This window comes from Theobroma cacao, chromosome 4, assembly GCF_000208745.1.
Source record: "Theobroma cacao cultivar B97-61/B2 chromosome 4, Criollo_cocoa_genome_V2, whole genome shotgun sequence".
Taxonomy (NCBI): Eukaryota; Viridiplantae; Streptophyta; class Magnoliopsida; order Malvales; family Malvaceae; genus Theobroma; species Theobroma cacao.
In genome coordinates, this window is record NC_030853.1 from 2,855,020 (window position 1) to 2,876,084 (window position 21,065).

A 21,065-nucleotide genomic window follows, 5' to 3' on the forward strand; every position below is an offset into this window, starting at 1 on the left:
GATATTTAGTCAAAGCCACCTCCATCAAGCTAGAAGCAACTCAAAAGCCTACTGGGAATGGTTTCTTACATTCAGAGGTTCATTTTAGCCTTAGGGGAGATTCTTATGCCTTTTTAAACTCTTCTTAAGAAAGGGTTCTCATTTTCATAGGGTGACCAACAATAGTAAGCCTATAAGAAAATCAAAGGTATTCATGCTTCTCCCAAGACCATGACTATGCCACTTCAAAGGGAACCAATGATGCTATATCTCACTTCAACTCCATATTCAATTACTGTTATTCTTGTTCAAGAAGTGGAAGGGCAAGAATGACCTATGCATTATTTGAGTAGATGTTTGCATAAGAGTGAATTGAACCCATTGATAGAGAAGTACTGTCTTGAATCGATGTACGTAACTCAAAAACTTCACTATTACTTCCTGGCTCACAAACTTAAAGTGGTAACCAAGTCAAATCCTATCAAATTCTTGCTCTCTCAGCCGGCCTTATCCATGAGGTAAGCAAAATGGCTTATCTTACTCAAAGAGTTTTACATTTCAATTGTGCAACCTAAGGCAATCAAGTCTCAAGCTCTTTCAGATTTGTTGGTGCATTTCCCATCTCAATTTGAAAAGGTAATTCCTAATTTTATTTTGATGTGTATTTTAATGGTTTTTCTTTAACCTTCATGTTAGATTTCCTCTGCAGTAATAACCAAGCAGAATATAAGGTGTTGATTCTAGGGTTGTACGCAGCCATCATTGTTGGAGTTAGTAGCTTGTGCATCCATGGAGGTTCTAATTTCATTGTAAGTCAAACAATAGTGAGTTTTCTCTTAAAGAGCCTATGCTTTCATCCCAGAGAACTATTATCTAGTCACTTTTATAGAAATTCCAAAAACTGAGAGACAAACATAGTTCAAGATCGACGAATAGACATGCAGACGCACTCAGTACTCTAGCCTCCAAAATACAAATGCAAGAAGAAAATCAAAGTACTAATTTAGTTTTAAATAGAGGGCTTTCATGTCCATCCAGTGAGCTATTACAACTTCTCACTTATAAAGAATAAGACTAGTGTGAACTAGTAATAAGAGACTTGTTCAATCCAAGCTCTATTGTTATCTCACGATTAACGCATTTCACTTTTATCCATGGTGTGTTATACCATAGAGGAAGCAATTGAGTATTAGCCAGATGCATTTCCAAGCATAAAGCATAGGAAAATTTGAAAGCAATCCATTAACAGTGGTATGGAGAGGAAAGACCACCGTTACATCACTTACTCTAAAGAGTAGGTATTTTTGGCTTATTTTGTCCAAGAATGTGCTTCAATTTCAACATTCTTGTCCCAAGTGTTAAGAATCTCTAAATCTGCATGAATGTCATTTTGTAGGAAGTGCAGACGATTAGCTTAGACTTTACATTGATTTCTTTCAAAATGGAGTTCTTCCAACAAATTTTCAAGATGTGAGACAAGCGAAGAGAAGAGCTCAACACTTCTTCCTGAAAAGAAATGAGTTGTTCCAAGCATCATTCGCAAAACCTCATTTGAAGTGCATTTCTCCTACTGATGTAAATTCCTTAATGGAAGAAGTTCACGTTGGAAGTAGTGAAAAGCATGAACAAGGAAAAAGCTTTATCATAAATTGTTAGATCTTGGATATTACTAACCTACCATGGAAGCAAATGCGGTAAATCGCACAAGGAAATGCCATACATGCTTCAATTGTAGTACTCCATACGTTGTCACACTTTGGCTCTTCCACACTTGGGCATTCGACTTGGTTGGACCTATTAGTCCCTCTTCTAAAGGACATACATGGATACTCAAAGCAACAGAGTGCTTCACCAAATGGGTAGAGGATGTTCCTTTGAAGAAGGCAACTGGACCGGCCGTGGCTAACTTCATCAAAGAAAACATCATATGTAGATTTGGAATACCTAGGCGTATCTTGTTTGATAATGGTACTCCATTTTTTAACTTTAGCATAAGGGGATTCTTAGTCCTTTATAATGTCGATCATGTGAAGTCAACCCCTTATTACCCTAAAAAGAATGGTCAAGTTGAGGCCACCAGTAAGACTCTACTCAAAGTGCTAAGTAGAATGGCACATGACGATCCTAAGATGTGGCATGATGTTGTTTCAATGGCACTATGGGTGTATAGCACTTCCAAAAGAACACCTACCAATGCTACTCCTTTCTCTTTAGTATATGGGACAAAAGTTATTCTACTAGTAGAAATCCTAGTTCCATCAGCAAGATTGGCCGTGGATGCTAAGGTGGACAATGATGCTTTACGAATGATGGAATTGGAAACATTGGAGAAAAGAAAAGATAAAGCTAATAAGAATTTCTTCATATACCAAAAATGGTTGAGTAAAGCATATGACAAATTGGTAAGGAAAAGAAGTTTTGAAGAAGGTGACTTAAAACTCCGTGTAGAAGAAAATATTAGAAAATGAACATTAGTGGTTAAATTTAGTCTGAAGTAGGAAGGACCATACATTGTTCATGAGGTGAACGAGAATGGATATTGCAAGCTAGTGAATCCAAAGACCAATGTCGTTACAACACTAGTCAATTTTTAATACATTAAGAAGTATCATGTATGACAATACTATCCATTATCTATTTTTTTTTTATGAATGACTTCTTTCGCTTAATTACCTTGTATATTTTACTTTAAATGCATTATCAGCCATAGCTTTATCGCTTTCATTTTGGCTGTCCTATGATATTTTAAAGTAAATTCATTTTCAGCCGCAAGCTTTATCGCTTTTACTTTGGATGTAATATTATTGTTTCACTAGGTCTCAAGCTTATATCTTGAATCTTTCACCATATAATTCATATTGCAGCCACAAGCCTAAATGCTCATAATCTGGTTGTATTAATATTACGCTATTAGCTGCAAGCTTTATTACTCACTTCTTGACTATAGTTTGTTATTTATAAATAAGCCGTAGATTCAAATGTTCATATAATATATCATTCTCCTTTTTACTAGGTTGAGGATTATGCTCCCTAATATAAAGTTGAGAATCCCTTTTGGCCACACACAACAATACTTGTGAAACATTCATATGTTTGCAAAGAATGAAATATGGAACATAGCAGCTCAATAAAACCATGAAGAAAGCAAAGTAAATGTTTACTATGGAAAACAAGTCTACAATATTAGAAAAAGAAGAACAAGAAAAAAAGTTAGTTAAGTATGACGTTCAAAGTGCAAGAGGATTTATCATTCTTAAAATTGGAAAAGCTGTTTAATCTTCCTTGCAACTCCATCTTCCTTGCGTCAAGTTCTTTTATCTCAACCTCTATGTTAAGATTGTCAATCTTTGTCATAATATATCCTTTGGCCTTAGCCATACAAGTGTCAAGGCATTTAATTTGATAACCAGAGTTGAGGACATCTTCCATGAGATCCACCATCTTCTATAATTCTTCGAGAGAAATGTCTGCCCATGGGGAGGATGCAATCTATAAAATAGTACCCAAGCTATCCATAATGCATTTGTTCATGAATTTGTGTTTAAAATGCCAAAATTCACCTTCTACTTTATAGACATGGTCCAAAAGTTGCAAGTGTTATGGCAAGAATGAAACGCCATGGAAGTTTTGCAAATAAGTGTCAAAAGCATCATTTTTATGTTCCACCACTAAACAAAAGATGACAAATAGTGAGTAATCAAAAAGAGGCGTAACCATATTTAAATAAATAATATTTGAGTTATTCCAAATACCTTTAAAAGAAGAAGAAGCCTTACGTGTGTTATTCAAAACACCCTAGTAGAAAAAGAATTGCAAGTAGAATTCGAAACACCCCAAAAAAAGAAACATTGCAAGTAGTATTCAAAACACCCTCAAGAGAAAAAGCATCACAAATAACATTCGGAACACCTTCAAAAGAGGAGATGTTGTAAGTAACACCAAAAGTAACATCAATTCCAAAGTTATTCTGAATACTTCGAGTAACTCTAAAGGCTCCCTCAGAAATGATACTTGTATCATTATACTGAGGCATTCCAAAGCCAAACCCAAGAACACTCTGACAACTTCAATAGTGGCATTCACATTATCACCACCAACTCTAGTAGTGGCATCCACATCATCATCACTAACTCCCATAATGGCATTCACCTCATCACCCCCAACATTTTATATAGTAGAAGATAGAAAATTAGTCATATTTATCGTACCTTTTTGTAGAGCATTACCATCCACTTCTCCTCCCAAACACAGATATTCATGTCTGAGAAGCCTTTCCTCAATTGACTTATCACTAGACTAATAATTTTTTGTGTGGTCACATGATTCTTCTTCACTCTCAAACTCTAAGATACTTATTCTTCCACTTCTGCACTTGGAATTGACTCTCCTTTAAAAAATAAAAGAGGAGTTCAAATATCTAGGTGCGAATGTAATGAAAGAAGAGATACAAAGAATAAAAAACAAGTTTACATGATAAGAGGCTTTGTTCCTCTTAGAGGAAATCAAGCAAAGTGACACGTCATTATTACTGATGGAAGGAACATGCAATTGCACCTTAGGATTAGGTACAACAAACGAAGTCCTTTCCTAAAGAAAATCTACATAATAAGCATACCAACTAGCAGTATAGGCACTTATTCTATCAAAGGTTGGGACAATACAATTTTTGAATGTATCCACATTATGATTGAGCATGCCAATAAGGAATATAGAAGTACAAGAAGAGAAGTTTTCAAGAAAAAAGGGTCTAGGTGGAGTTGGCTTATCATATCCAAATTGACGCGCCACTCTATAAGGAGAGTGCACTTCAACAGACAATGAATCCTTATCGGCACCTACACTAGTCGTCTCAATCATGGAAGGCAATTAAGAAAAATGAATCCACACCAAGAAGTTCAATCCACGTGAGCTCAGTTTTTCAATCTCAAATGGTCGCCTATCGTAATAAATAATTAGATCACCAAAACGATGGTTTGATCTCACATAAGGCCTTACAATAAATTGATCTGCCTCATCTAACACCTTAAGAATGTTGTCTTTGAAAATTTGGTCATGCCACGCCCAAGATTTATAATTTTTCCCTAAAGCTTTATTTGCAGAGGAAGACACAGGAGGCTGATACACGTTAGAAATAGGGCATAACTACAAAATCTGTCCCATAAACACGTTTGAATGAAGGTTACATCTACATAAGTCAAGACTTTATAGCAACCAACTGATTCAGCAGTTTTAGAGTGATGCAAGTCTAACCTCTTATACAAAGATCCTAGATATAGTGAAGCAAGAGGAAAGCTCACACCCTTAGCAATTTTGATTGCATAAGGAATAACTGAAAAGGAAATTCTATCATCTAGACAACTTGAAAGGACATACCAAGCCAACCACATGATCAACAAAGCTACTAACTCATGAGCATGTTCTAGATACCTATGAGGACTGCTTTCACCTTTAATATTGAACTTTTTATAAAAGCCCTACTAGTTGAAGCAGTGCGCCACTTTGGAAACCCTAACCTGATTTTTAAACAAGTTAATAAAGAATTCCTTGACATTATCTTCCTTCTGAGAAAGTATAACGGAACAAAGGTCAGCTTTACCAACACCAAGAAGTTCCAAAAAAATATGCACATCTTCAAGGGCAAAAGTAAACTCTCCCTAAGCTGTAACCATGGTATGCGAAAAGGTATTCCACCTTGCAAGAATAGTCGCCATACTTCAATTTTGGATTCCCTACGAATGTGGAGTTTTGTGGTTACTCTTACAGCATCAAGGACTCTAGCATTATTGAAAGTAGTCACTGATTGAAAGCAGGAATTCACCACGTTCAAATATAAACTTTAATATTGAAGCTCTTAGGATGGAACACCTCATATCTGGAGTTCTTCATTACAAATACGATCCCAATGATAGCCAACAGACGCACATGGATGCCTATCTACCTGTTTTGCATGCACTTTTTCTCAAAAGCAATCTTCTCTTCCTTCCTTGATGACACCATCATCCCAATTTTCTGGCACAAGGGGTACTTCACCAGTTTTTCCTACTCATATTTTCTTAAAAAGAGAAGTTGCAATAGTATTCTTTTTTTTCTTTCCTAGAGCAGCCTTGCTAGATTCACCATAACGAACTTTTGGGGTAAAACGAGTCTTGTTTATAAAATGAGGCAACCGAAATTCCTACAAGCATGAACAACAAAGACAGCCAGATAAGTATTCATGCATTATCATTCTTGCTTATGAATATTCCGTGTTTATTTATTTGTTCTTAGCTTTGTCCCATATTTGGTTGTTTATTCCTATCTTTATGCCAGGTAAACAAATAATATATAGTATATATATATATATATATATATGTATATATATATATATATATATATATTATATAAATCATTAGGCATACAAAAAAAAATCATAAAGAAATAAAAACTATTGAAGCTTTCAAAGGCCTACATGACAAATGGAAAAGCAAGCATTATTATATTCAAAGGCTTACAAAGTTGTCATGGGCCAGACGTTTATCTTTCCTTTGGATCAAAACCATGTCCTCCTTTGTTTCTAGTAACACCTAGACTTTTACCTTTTCTATTTTTCATATTAATCTTTCATTTAGCTTAAATCTCTTAAAGTATTGAACAACATTATTAAAGAATTATAATCTTATGATGTAGCAAACATTAAAGTGATAACTTTTTCTTTTATCTACATTTACATGCAATTCAAGATTTATATATAATGTATACATTATTCCCACATTCTAATAATAAACCAAATCTACATTTATTATGCATGAAATTTTTATTTTCAATAATAAAATTTTCCTACAAAGGGCAAACTATACTAAGTGTTTTGGGCGTTCCAAACAAGGAAGCGCCCCTAAACATATACAAAAAAAAATTCCTCTTTAGGAAAACCATCTAGCAAGCAATAATAATTTATTTTTTTCTTTTCTTTCTTCCTTATGAAAGATGCGTTATAATAAATGAAATAAAATAATAATAATAATAATAATAATAATAATAGTACAAAAAAACACAACACAATATTATTGTAAAGAGAATTTACTTGTTCAAAGAAACCTTAGAGAGAAATATAGAAAAATTGATTGTGAATTTTTACAGAACTATTCTCTCATATTTATAGATTTTGGAGAATTATTCTCCTAGTAGGAATCTAGCACTTTAAATTTTCTTATTAAATGCTTTTCTACATCTCATTGTTTTTTCCACATATATCTCTACTTCTTTCTCCTATCCTGAACTCTTCCTATTATCATACGAAAAAAACAATTAGAAAGTTTGAAGTGAGTTGGTGAAAGCAATCTTCAAAATGTTAAAGATGTAGCATCAGAACCAGTTAATGCCTTTAAAAGTGAATTGAAACTTTGGATATCTTTGGTAATTACTTACTACTTATGAACTATTTACACAATGGATTTTGGGCAAACAAAACTTTTTCGTTTGTTAGTACACTTTTTTTTTTTTGCTTTTTTTTAAATGCCCTTTAACTTATACCAAGTAATAGAAAATTATAGACCTTAGGCGTCTTTCCTTATATGGCATAACAAAGAAGTAATAATAAAGATCCAAATCCAAGATATCTTGAAACTTAAAAATGTTCCTCGCATTCATGGATATGTGCCCTTTAACTTCTAATGCAGTAAAATTTTAAATTAAAATTCATATCAAAAGCTTTATTAGTAATAATTTTAAGTAAAGAAATCGTTAATAAGTGCCCCACCAGGCTACTAACTTACTAATGCATCCAATACTCTTTTTCCAGAGGTGTTTAGGTAAAGGGCTCTATTTCACATACTCAAAGCATAAGAATGTCTTCAACATTCAATGCAACATGATTCTTTCCGATGCCTTATTTAGCATTTTGTGACCGTCTGGTCAAAGTGGGCTTCTCTGTTGCATATGGTAGCTTTTGTGTACATTTGAATGTTAAACAATAAAAACTAAATGTAGATGAACATTTCAACAGAAGCACACAAACTGGCTGCAAGCATTTAATTTATGGTGATTAAAGTCAGTAGAAAATACCCAAAAAAATTGTAAATTTCGTTTGTAGTTTTTTGCACTTCACCTCGACAGACCTTTTGTTTTATTTTCAATCATTGGTCATAGCTTTATTGTTTTTACTGCTTAAACTTGAAAGCTATGTCGATAAGAATAATTTAATGGTCTAAAGGCTTTAGAGCAATTACTCATGTTTTGCCTTGTCTTTTATTATTATTATTTGTAATAATAAAATTTTCATTAAAGGGCAAAAATAAAATTATGCTAAGTGTTTTCTGGGGTATTCCCAAAGCGGAAGCATTTAGGGGTGTTTCAAGTATAGAAGCATCTAGAGTTGTTTCAAGTGCAGAAGCACCTAAGGTTGTTCCAAGCGCAGAAGCGCTCAAGGGCTTTCCAAGTAGACTTTAAAGAATTATTTTCCTAGTATGAGTATAACGCTTTAAATTTTCTTAACAAATCTTTTTTATTCTTATTATCATGCTTAAAAAATTTTTCAATTCAAGAATATTCCAAGCGAAGAAGCGTTCAGGGGCATTTCAAATGCGGAAGTGTCCAAGGGTGTTCTAAGCACGAAGCGTTAAAGGATAATCCTAAGTGCACAATAATAATAATAATAAATGTATAAATTTGCAAGCTATTCTTTTTAAAAAAATAAAAAGTAAAAAATAATATATATATATATACACACACACATACACACAAGCGTTGTCTAGCTTATTACTTTGTGCCTTTTTCATCTTATATGTAGAACTCATCATAAGAACTTTTATGTAGGGGCAAAATGTAGATGCTTAATTTTGGCTAACTATTATTTTTGAAATACTGTGTGTACAAAAAAAATTACATCAAGGGTGTTCAAGTGCAAAAGCCTTGAGGTTGTTCCAAGCGTAAAAGCACCCAAGAGTGTTCCAAGCACAAAAGCATCTAAGGGTGTTCCAAGCGCAAAATCGCCTAGAGGAGTTCCAAACGTGAAAGTGCTTAAGGGCATTCTAAGCATCGAAGCACCTAAGAGCAAGTATGGAATAATTGTTTATACGGGGAAGTGAAAGTAACTCAGAACGAGTGGCAAGCTTTATAAGTTAACTTCACATTTAAGATGTTCTAGAGAGCTTGACTTGGTAGCTCAGATATGGAGATAGTTAAGAGGACTTCGTCTTAACCTTTTCTTGAATCACATATGCTTTACCTATTTGTTCTTTCTTTTTCCTTTAAAATACAAGTGGTATACTATCAAGTGTCACTACTCCATTACCCAAATTTTACTCTTACTACCTAATTACATGATCATTCTCTTAATATGCCATAAGTCATTCTTTAACTGCTTTTCCATGACAAGCATGTTCTCCCATAATTAAATGTGTTCTCCCTAACTACTCCTAAGAAAGTGCTTCTGTACAGTATAAACACGAGAGCCTTAGAGGTTGGGAGGGAAGAGAAGTCATTAGAAACCCAGCAGAGATTATCCTGAAAGCTCTCTCGAGACTTTTACAAATATTTTTTCCATTCAACTCTTCCCATTCAACTTTTCCCATTCATTGTAATTTGTTGCTACCTCCACCATTTCTTATCCCTCACCACCTGCCACCAAAGCACTTACGCTTCAAAGATTGCTCCAATCTTCCTCTCTGCCACCTTTAGTGCATTCCTATTCACTCATTGCAACACATCTTCTCTTCCTACCAAAAGAACCCTCTACAGCTAATTCTTCTAACCTTGCAGAAATTTTAACAATTCATAAGGCAAGTCATGAATGTATCTAATTAAAATTTGTAACTCTACATATTTGAGAAACGTGTGGCTTGTCAACTGAGAAGGAAATTCCAACAACGTTATATGAGGATAATACCACTTGCATAACACAATAAAATGAAGGATACATTAAAGGCAATAGAACAACAAATATTTCTCCAAAATTCTTCTTCACTTGTGATCTCCAAGAAAAAGGTAATATTGGTTTCAACAAATTCATTCAAGCGACAATCTATCAAATTTATTCACCAAAGCCTTCTTACTGTAACATTTAAAAAGTTGAAAAAAAATATTAGAATGCACTGTTTTAAATATCTTAAATAATGTAGTCATCAGAGAGAGTTAAATGCGCACTTTTCTCTTTTCCTTCATTAAGGTTTTTCCCACTAGGTTTCTCTCGATAAGGTTTTTAAAGAAGCAGTATTTCAAAAGTGTATTCTTGAAAAGAATTATGTACTTTTTTCCTTCACTCAAAATTTTTCGCAAGATATTTTTTTCTAATAAAGTTTTAACGAGGCATATTTTTGATATAATGAATATTCAAGGGGGAGTGTTATGAATATATGTGTGAATGTTCATTATGTTATGACCTAAAAAGTTCAAACTAAGTCAAGTAGCGCAACAAGCTAGACAAAAGAAGTGTAATATGATATTTAATTATGTATATCTAGATTTAGATTTATATTAGATTAGATTAATATTAGGATTAAATCCATCCAAATCTAATTCTTTAGTATTATCTTTATCTTGTAAATTCTATCTAACTAAGAGTTATTGGCTTATAAATAGGCCTTTCTTTCATTTGTAAATACACAATTGATAAGATTTTTTACTCCCTTTAAATATTTCTCTCATAATTGTTCTTTTAAATTATATTTCATAACAATAAAATTATTATTTAACAATAAACAAAAAATGAATGTTACACGTGTCAATAAGTTTTAGTTTTAATAAGGTTTTGGTTGACAACTATAAGAACACAACTCTATTATATATGTTGACAAAGAAGTTTGAAGGCTTCTAAGCATTTCATGTATTATATTCTTTCTTTATAAAAGAAAGTACAAGTGATCAGAGTGAGTATTTGTTTAAGTAGTAAGCCAAAAGTATCCTAATTAAGCAAACATTAAATTAAAATTAAATCTCTCTTCCAATATTTCGTAACAATTACTTATGAATCAATCACAAGATGCTATCTTTTAGCAATTTTTTTTTAGAAAAATCAAAGTGCAACACATACACGTTCTCCAAAAGATTAATTTAGTGAGATATGCAACATCCACATTTACAAGTTCAAGACTCTTTCTTTACTTATCTTATACGAGATTTTGTAATATTTTTTCCCACCCAAATCCACGATGCCTTCATAGGTCAAGTCACCATGCTTACAACATCTATTGGAGCACTTAGCATGACATCAAAGTTGAGTCTAAGTTGATTTTAACATTACTTTGTTACAAGATCATTACCTTGTCTCTGAAAAACTAATCTATTGAGATGTGCCATGTCCACATTTATAAATCCGAGAACCTTCCTTTACCCTAATGTAAGATTTCATAACATGTGCATATGCATATTGTAGAAGAAGATATCAAAGAGAGGGAAAAAAAGTTGAGAATTTGTACCATTAAAGAACAAATTAATAACATATTTTGATTTTGGATTTATGTATTGACAATGTGATATATTTTTAATCACACTTTTGGTTACTCTACTAACTCCACCTATGTATAAATTAATGTCACTTTGGAAAGTAACTAATATAATGAAATAGGAACGAACAGCGTCCATACATCAACAAGTCGTTGTAGTATAGTGGTAAGTATTCCCGCCTGTCACGCGGGTGACCCGGGTTCGATCCCCGGCAACGGCGAGGGCTGGCTTTTTGTGTTTTCTTTTTGTCCCTTTTTTTGTTTTTTCATTTGTGTATCGCAAATACATGAGCAAGGATCAGAATAGAGATGTTTCATTTTATTTTACAAAAATGGTACAAGCGAACAAGTCCAATACAGATGAAACGGATGATGAAATCCAACTGAAATCTAAATAAAAAGGAAAACAAAGGCTCTCGAATATGAAGAATCCTGTAAATGTAGTCCTCTGTTTATGCAACAGGTGCAGGTTGAACAGCAATCCCAGATGCTACAAAATTGGAAAGACTCTCAGAGAGATGCTTGGAGGCTTTCTCATAATTAACAAAACCCATGTACCAGAAATCATGTCCATCCACTGTAACAATCTGGATATATTTCTCTGACGGATTCTCCCTCATGATCACTGGGTTGATGATGCCAACTTTGCTCAAAGGTACCATTACCTGGAATTTCCCAAAGCAAATTAATTAGTCCCATCAATCTAACATAAGGGGAAAGAAAGGGTTATACAATTGAAAAAAGTTTTATTGTTTGAAGCTAAGAGGTTAATGATTTTACCTTGTAATAGCTCCAGGTTTCCTGGCCTGAAGGTGCGGTGAAGGACAAGGGGCGATCACTGCAGAAAGCGACATGAATAGTGGATAGATAAAGAGTCCCAGCAACTGGTCCGGTTGAAGTGGACAAATAGCAGGCGAATGACTTCTTCAGCTTCTCATTTGGAAAAGTCGCAAATGTTTGCTTGTAAAGGGATTCGAATCCGCCTCCTGTTAGTGCTTTTGCTTGCACGTTCATCTTCCCCCAGGCAGCACCAGATACAGATGATCCAGTTCTCACTGTTTAATTAGAACAACAACAACAATGTTAGCAGGGAAATTTAAAACTAGATCATAGAGAAATCTGAGAGAATTTTGAACATACAATTGTGCCAGATATTGTTGGCCAAGGTCTCAGTTTTGTGGCTCCAGGAGTTGAACACTTGAAGAATGGATTCCATGGGGCTATTGCTTGACTTTTCTATAGGGGAGTATTGGACATATGGGTGATGGTGGTACTGAGCCTGGTCACCGGCACCCCACAAGGCTGCCTTCTTGTTGTCTGGATGACATGTTGGAACAGCTGGTGCTCCCATGATATGAGTCCCCCACTTCTCAGAATTCGGATCAGATGCTGGTGGAGGAGGGGGAGGCGATGGTGATGATGATGATGCAGCTGCAGATTGCATCTGTGGCTGTTTTTCTTGAGCGACTGTTTGATGGAAAGGGTTTGTGTCTTCTCCAGTGGGAGGGGAGATAGAGGGGTAAAGAGGCTGTGATTCTTTGCTGCTGCTATTCATTTTTGATATCAGAATATCAACAAAAACTAAGGCTTCTTTGCTTGGTTTCTGCTTCAATTTGGCTGTGAATATTGCAGCGTTTGGAAGAGAGCGTTGCTTATAAATGAGAAAAAAGGTGGCCAAGGTGCGTGCATTAGTTCATTAAACCAGTTCTAGAAGCACAAGAAAATTCATATTTTCTTTTGTGGGGGGGGGTGTGAAAGCGAAACCTTTGACTTGATGCAGGGAAGACACGTTCAATGAAATCATTCGTCTTGGTTGCTTAGCCGCGTCCCTTCGATTGGTTTCCTTCCTCGTTAAACTTCACTAACCATTTTTAATTCATGTTGAAAAAACACTTCAGTTGCTGCTTCTAGCCTGCAACAGAAAAGTAGCTTCTAGAGGTCCACATTAACGCGTGACTATGCTCGTTGGTATTTTTCCAGTTGCGGCCTTTCAGCAGCCGTCAGGTTCTGCTATCAATCTTGTTGGGTTCGGCCTTTCTTTTAGATTCTACAAGGCCCATCATGGAAGATGAAGTTCCCAAATAACAATATTTTCCTCTATTTTTTCCTACCAAATTAATGGCTAAAGAGGAAAAACTAAGGTCTAAGTTTTTACTTGCTGATAAACTTACAATTGAGTTGGATTCCTTTGACCAGGTGGTGTTTTTTGTGGGCAAATTCTATTGATTTAAGTTTAGTTTTTGTAGCATAGATAAGATAACAACTCTTTCCTTCCTATAAAAATAAAATTTTGGTTATAATTATAAAGCAATTTACTCCAATTGTGGTGATGTGGCAGGGTATGATTGGAGACAGGCTGGCATGGCCATTAAAACCCAAACTCCCCTTCCCAGGAGAAACTTTGTCCGACTAAAATATCACACTGTTCCATTTTGGATCGGGAGTTGGAACATCTCCAGGGCCAGACAGGAAAACCCAGGAACAAAGGGAAAAAACCTCATCATCAACATGAGTTACCAGAGAGTTCCTCAAGACCCTTATCCTCCACCTGGTAATGAAACCACTCTTTCCAATCTTTGAATATCTTCCGTTTCTGAATTTGGTTATTTGATCATTTAATTCTGTTTTTTCGTTGAATTTTGCTGTGTGAAGCAACAGGGTACGCCTCTCCTTATTCAGCACCACCCCCTCCAGGGTACCCATCAGCACCACCACGGCCGCCGACTCTGCCACCTTACGAAGGCTATCCACCGCCTCCGCTGCCACCAGGATATCCACCGTATCCTCAGCGGCCAGGACAGCCGTACGAGGGGTACCAAGGGTATTTTGCTGAAGGGTATCCACCACCTCCGCCCCCACCACCTCCAGGTCATCCTCAATATCAACACTGCCACCACTATGAGCATCACCATTACCAGGATCAATCCGATGCTGGCTGTTTCTCTTTCTTACAAGGCTGGTATGCGTTTTTTGTTTCATTTCTATTTTCTTTTGTTATTGCTTGATTGGGTTGGTGCTTAAAGATCTGAGTTTTGTTGCTTTACATGTGGAATTTATAATTCGAAGGTTCAAGCTTTAGTTTTTAGTGTGGAATTAAGAAACTGGGTTTGCTAAAAGAATTCTTACTGAAGCTCAAATGAAAACTAAAAATTTTAAATGGAAAACTTTGAAAAAGAAAGGAACAAAGGGGAAAAAAAATTTAATGTGAAGAAGGTGTCCTTTATTGATATAAGGAATTTGATATAGCATTTCAATAATTGTTGGATTCTTTTAGTCTAAGTTGATCTCAGTGTAATCTATCAACTATGTCATGTTATCCAATTTTTTGTATGTAAATAGTTTCATTTCAATTATAGATCAACACTATCTTAGAAGGCCATAGGATTTTGTGCAGTTTTGTGTATGTTGCATGAGTATATTTTCTTTTATTTGATCATTAGTTTCTTTTGTCGCTTACTTTCCATTTTTAAATCATTAGATTCATCCTTAATGGTATTTAATTGTTAGATTTGATAAGCATCGGAGGTGTATAAATGTAAGCGAGATTTATATTTCTCAAGTGAAGCTAATGATCCACATATTATAGTAGCTTGTTCAATATGGATAATTTTAATGTAGGAGATTGTCTGTGTAGAGGCATAGACCAAAAACCTTGAAGTGATGAAGGTTAAAAATGAAAATTATGGAGGATATGCTTTGCCATCATGATTTAGGTGAGTTCTTTAAGATGTGCATTAGAAATGCTACCCATTCATTCTTGTTAAGGACAAACACCCTCTCTTTGATATTGTTGCCTAGAGGTGTTTTGGTGTGATATGGGAAGATCAGACATAAATTTATAACTATCCTTTTGACCGACAACTATTACCTTTTTTTTTACTTGTTGCAAAAAGTTCTTGGATGTTTTACTTAGAGCCTATGCTCAAAGACTGCTAATGGGCATTTGATTGATAATTCATGCTTGAACATGTGCTTAGCTGTCAGATTATATTTGCAAGTATAAGGATGTAATTAAGGGCATTTTTGATTTCATGCTTTTGAAGCTTTACATACCTCGAACTTATGTGTTTTCCTCTTTATTATTGACTGAGTTGTGTATTTTTAAGAACAAACCAGGTTGCCTATATGAGCTTCCAGCATGTAGGAATTCATTTAGAGTCACTAGTAATTATGGATAAAACTATAGTATCCCTTTGTGGTTGTTAACAACCCTGGGCCATTCGCTCATTAGGCATAGTGTTTGTTTAATCCTTTCACTTATGGTTTGAAGTAGTGTTAGGTTTTGATTAACAACTGAACCTGAACATCAGCATCTGTTGGTCACTTTTTAGCATTTATTATATATAGACCATCATTTGGATTAATATACATGATTTAGATGCTTTGCTTGTTATCATATGTGGTTTCTTATTGATGGCATAATTCATTTTGTATGTATGAAGTTTGGCTGCACTATGTTGCTGCTGCATGTTGGAGGAATGCTGCTTCTTTCTATGATATTTCATCAAGGGTGAATTATTTCAATTTACATGTGTGGTTTTTGCTACACTTCTTTTCTACTATTTGGGGGAGAAATGCTGCTTAAAATGAGTTCTACATGGCATTTTTATGGGGGTCGTTACTGTCCTGTAAACTGTCATACACTTGTATGAGTTACATGCTTATCCGATTTACTAGTTTATGTGCTCAGACTTTGTAAACAGAAGTTTCAACATTATAAATATAGCTCTTGGTTCTCGTTGTATATTAATTTATTTGCATCTTTTGCTTGGCCTTCCACCATGCTGATGTTCCTCATGGTTCATTATTCCCTTTCTCTAGCTTTTACATGGAAAGATAGCTTTTGTATCTCCTTTCAAAATGGCTTTTCAAATTATGGAATGGTCTACAAACTTTATGCCACCTCCCTAATGAAGAAATTAGTTTTAAACTCCCTAGTCTTAAGAAGCAACCTAGAGAATCATGAAGGTTTAAAATGTTTGTGCTGCTTTTCAAAGCCATGTATCCAGGATCTTCCAGCTACCTTTCTTCCTTTTTGATTTTCTTATTGCCACTGCTGCCTGTAATTATATCTATCCCCTAATCCTGCCAAACTTGAGCGGTAAACTTTACACATTAATGTAATATCTTGTATGCTCAAACTTCCAAATGAATAGCATTTTGAAGTTTGACCAAGGTTCAACCCCAACAATTCTGTCATTCGGCAATCAAATGATGTAAATCCGTGTTGACATCAACACCAAGTCATGAGTTTTGCAGAAGAAAATTTTAGGATTCTGCAGCTTCCATGACTAGAAGTTTACACCACAAAAGGGCATATTGAAAATGGAAACTGCTTGCAAAAGGTATTTAAGATTGTCAACAAAATATCTTGCCATGGGTTCCTGTAGAACTTTACTAAGAACCAAACTTGGAGGATGATTGCTCAGCTTTCAAAGAGCTGACTACTATTTTGAAATGATTCGAGTCCATAGCCACCTTGCCTCCATCCGCAGATGATGAAGTCATCCTCACTAATGGCTTTTACAATTCCATGAGACCAACATGTCATAATCACGATTGAGGCTTAGAACATGATGAACTGACCTCTCCGGTAGGGCCCCGGCACTTAAAATAAATTTGGGGAGCTTTCCTCTTCCAACAGCCTTTCAAAAGCTCAAACTGATTCCAGACAAAGTTTCTTCAGTCAACCCACAGCCCCAATAAAGGCTTATGGGGCCTGTTCCAAATGAAACCCATGTTCATTGCTGGAAATGATGGCAAAAATTTCAGTGGCTGATTCTGGCAAATACACTAGAACAGATCGATTCATAATAACAAGGTTTACAAATAGCAAATCTCTTGTAAATTAAACAACAGTAGCATACAGCTAAACCACCAAGAAGCTAAGAATCCATAAAAATCAGTTGTCCTAACAAAGTACAACTACTTAAATAAAGTAGAAAAAACATGGCAGAGCCATAACAATGCACCTACAAAATCCACACAAATTCTGGTGCATCTTCCCTGTGCCCAACCAATGTTCGGTACAGATACATCTTTTCTACCTTCTGCCTATCATCAAGGCTAAATTCCATCTGATCAGTATCATTTATGATCTCCACACTCAGGCTTGGCATCTTCTCCGCAAGTGTCTTGCAGCCTCCGAGGGTAACTTCGCAGGAGGACATCCAAAGGGATCGCATTGTTTCATACTTTCCCACGTCCTCTAGAAGTGCTGCATTACCGAAGGGGCAATCCCTGATCTCTAGCTTGCGAAGCTTCTTGCAACCATTCAACACATAGAGCATTCCTTTGTCACTGTCACCAGCAAAAGCAATGGATAGCATTTCAAGCTGCTCAGCATACATTCCTATGTAAAGGAAAACCTGATCGGTCAGAAGGCCAGAGAGCGATAACCGCTTAAGACCCTTGCAAGACTGAACAATTGCCCCAAAACCTTCATCCAACGGCTGATTGGTCACGGCGTCAGGTTTTATGGGATCCAGGATGCACAATCTGAAGCGAATAAAATTAGGGCAGTTCTTGGCTACAGTTATGAGGGCAGCATTGGTCATCTGCTGACAGAAGTACAGCAATGAATTGAGTTTAGTACAGCCTGCGGATATAAGGACCAAACCTTCCTCCGTTACAGCAGCGTTTCCAGCCCCATAAGGATCAGATGGAAAAACCCTCAATTCCTGCAATTCTTTACATGTTGAAGCTACAACTCCTAGTCCTTTGTCTCCAATACAATCAAGTATCTGCAACACGTATATCGATTATTGTCATTCAATAAAATTTAGATGGACACCTACAACTGGATTACAAACAAGTAAAGATCATACCCATAGACGCTGAAGTTTCCTGCAGTGCTGAATCAGCTTTGTGAGCTCATTACCATGAAGGCCTGGAGCATAGCTCAAGTTTAAGAAGGTCAGGTTTGTGCAAATTGGATAAATAGCTGACATGCAACGAGGAGCAACCTCCAGAAACCCTGATAAACTCCTGATTGATTTGCACCTTTGAAAGGCAGATTTTAATTTGTTATAGACCTCAGAAGATGGATCATGTACATAAGATCCAGTACCCAAGTCCACCACTTGAGGTGCTCGCATCAATATTTTTTGGAGGGTATCAAGAGGCACCGCACGGTTTAGCCTCAAACTCTTGAGGTTAGGAGATCTCACTACAAGTCTTTCAAGAGCTCCTAAGTTTATCTCTCCTTTGAGGCATGCAAAATTCAGGGAGACAAGAGATGTACAACTTTCAGGAAAACAACTAAGCCAATGGCCTCTATGATCGTCAACTTCATTTTCTTGCAAATCCAGCTCCCTAAGAAACCTAGAATCAAATAACAGCAAAGCGAGAAAGAATTACAAGCCCCACTATAAAATGCTATGCTGTCCTATTCCCAAAAGTCAGAATATTGTGAATACTTATAGCACTACAAAACCACCTAGAAAAGGAATCAATAAGTGATTATGGATAAATCAAAAGAAGATGTATTCAGTGGACCATCAAAATTCAGAAGTAGCGTTTCTTGATTTGGCGAAGACCTGCAGCTAAGAACTTGCAAAATATGGATTGCCAAAGCGAAACCTTTGCCAGTTAAGTTGCCCGAGAACAATTCAATGATTCAAGTAGCTAACAAAAAGGTCAAAAAAAAAAAAGCTACATAATACAAAATCCAAAAACACAAACAACCAATACATTTGACTTGCTAATGTAACATAAAACTTGTCAAATATGAATTTTAACTGGCTGCCTACTAATGACGCCCACCATTACAGAGAAATTCCGCACCCAATTGCTTAGCAACAAAAAAATACTTTCAAGCTTAAACTTTCATAGGCACTTACAATCAATAACTAGGATCATTAGAACACTAAAACTCAATCCATAAAATAAACCGCCCACTTGAACAAGAGAATGGCTTGAACAACTCATAAACCCAGGAAGCCAAAAAGTCAAATAACCACTAAAAATTTTCATAAACACCAGGTTCATTCAAAAAAATCTTACCTACAATTGGCAGCAATAGCAGCAATACCATCAGTAGTGAAGCCTTCACAGCTAACAAGAACCAAAGACTTAAAATTCAAAAAGGATTTCGAAAGCAGCTCAAGGCTCTCATCAGAGACCACCATCCTCTTAAGTCTAAGCTCTTCCAACCCGATTCTACTCTTAGCCAAGGCTCTGATCCAAGGATCAAGAAAGCCTCCCCAGTCATGTGGCACCAAATTGAAGTCAGCAAAATGCGGCTTTCCTTTCAAAGTCAGCGACTTCAAACCCGGGAATCTGGCGATCAACCTGTCTGGACTGATAGAATAACAGTTTCCAATGAAAACTCTTTGCCTGCTGAATCTTTCGATTTTGTACCATGACTTGCAAACTAAAGACACTGAGTTCCGGTCTTTGTGAGATGAAATGAAATCAAACACGTGCTCTAAAACTTCATCTGGGAAGTAATTCATCTTTATTGTTTTTTCCACTTCCCCAGAAACGTACAGAGTTTTTTCCCCCCTTTTTTCCCGAGAAATTCAGGGAAAAGACAAGAAAAAAAATGAAGACTTCACTACATGAAAAAGGCGGAGATCTTGAGGAAATCTACAAGAATGAGAACAGATCTGAAGATTTTAACTAAGACCCATAGTGGAAATAAAAATAAAAAAAAGAGTAAGCTTTGTTCTCGAAAACTTTCACATCTCTTTCAAGAACCCCAGTGAAACAGAGTGAAAAGGAACTCGAATTTTCTCGAGAAAAAAAAGTGATCTTTTTGGAGTGAAAATGAAGGGAAAAAATGGGTTCCTTTCAACGATCATCTTCAAGAATCGAAGAACTATAATTACATTACAGTTTTAAAGAAGACAAACAAAAATCCATCCAAAATTTCATAGATCTGAAGAATCTTTAACTTCTATATAAGTGGAAAACTGAATCGAAATCTAATAATAACTAGCAAGAAAGAGAGAGAAAAATTAAATTTTTTTTAAAAAAAATACAGAAAATTTGAAACTCTCCCCTTCTTTCTTTCTTTCTTTCCTTTTTCTTTTTCTTTTCTCTTACAAAACTTGTAGGAAAGAGTTTAACTCAGCTAGAAGCGAAAGTAGAGAGGGAGAGAGAAAGCTGAACTGAAGTAACCAAGGTTGGTTTTTCTAACTATGGTTAAAAATTTTTCTAACCATGGTTAAGTTTGTTTAACGATCCAACGGTTGCCATAGTTTTGATGAGAAAATTAAGAGAATCCACACCGTCCAAAAGTGTAGCATGCATGCGTCCTTATCTCTGGTTTCGAGTCTTACTAAAAGACCAGTAATAGGCTGTCAGAAAAACGACCACTACTTTGCGAACTAATCACGACAATGCAATTCTGCAGATAAGGTTATTGTCCTCTCCCTGGCGCGAGAATGGGTACTCGCGGGCTCCGTCGAAGACACCTCCATGTGGGGGCATAGTAGAATCTAAGAGTGACAGATTGATATACGATACAGCGAGTTCGGTGGTTATCATACTCGCGCTAGTGGGTTTAGTTTACTTCTGAAAATGAACTTGGTTTTGTGTCAGTAAATTTTACTTTTTGCTCTATTTTTCTTTACCGTCCTGGGTTTTTTCTTTTCTTTTTAATTTTTTTTTTTGGTGTGTTTGGATAAACTGAATCATGGGTTTCTTTTTAATCATTAGGAAATT

The 21,065-nt window shown here is 35.7% G+C and overlaps 3 protein-coding genes and 1 non-coding gene across 4 annotated transcripts; 2 read left to right on the top strand and 2 right to left on the bottom strand.

Annotated features, from left to right (window-relative positions):
* TRNAD-GUC lies at window positions 11,546–11,617 on the top strand. Its single transcript has one exon. It is a non-coding gene; the product is annotated as a tRNA-Asp (tRNA).
* On the bottom strand, window positions 11,681–13,060 carry LOC18601097 (GEM-like protein 5). The gene is made up of 3 exons (XM_018119646.1): window positions 12,537–13,060; window positions 12,177–12,451; window positions 11,681–12,061 (listed from the first exon to the last, which is right to left on the bottom strand). The coding sequence occupies exons 1-3, from the start codon at window positions 12,949–12,951 to the stop codon at window positions 11,849–11,851; spliced, it is 903 nt and encodes a 300-aa protein (XP_017975135.1). The 5' UTR covers window positions 12,952–13,060; the 3' UTR covers window positions 11,681–11,848.
* Window positions 13,743–16,146, top strand: LOC18601098 (uncharacterized proline-rich protein). The gene is made up of 3 exons (XM_018119666.1): window positions 13,743–13,947; window positions 14,055–14,355; window positions 15,839–16,146. Exons 1-3 carry the CDS (start codon window positions 13,758–13,760, stop codon window positions 15,891–15,893), a joined length of 546 nt encoding a protein of 181 aa, XP_017975155.1. The 5' UTR covers window positions 13,743–13,757; the 3' UTR covers window positions 15,894–16,146.
* LOC18601099 (protein AUXIN SIGNALING F-BOX 2) lies at window positions 17,173–20,475 on the bottom strand. The gene is made up of 3 exons (XM_007031922.2): window positions 19,401–20,475; window positions 18,224–18,719; window positions 17,173–18,139 (listed from the first exon to the last, which is right to left on the bottom strand). The coding sequence occupies exons 1-3, from the start codon at window positions 19,850–19,852 to the stop codon at window positions 17,369–17,371; spliced, it is 1,719 nt and encodes a 572-aa protein (XP_007031984.1). The 5' UTR covers window positions 19,853–20,475; the 3' UTR covers window positions 17,173–17,368.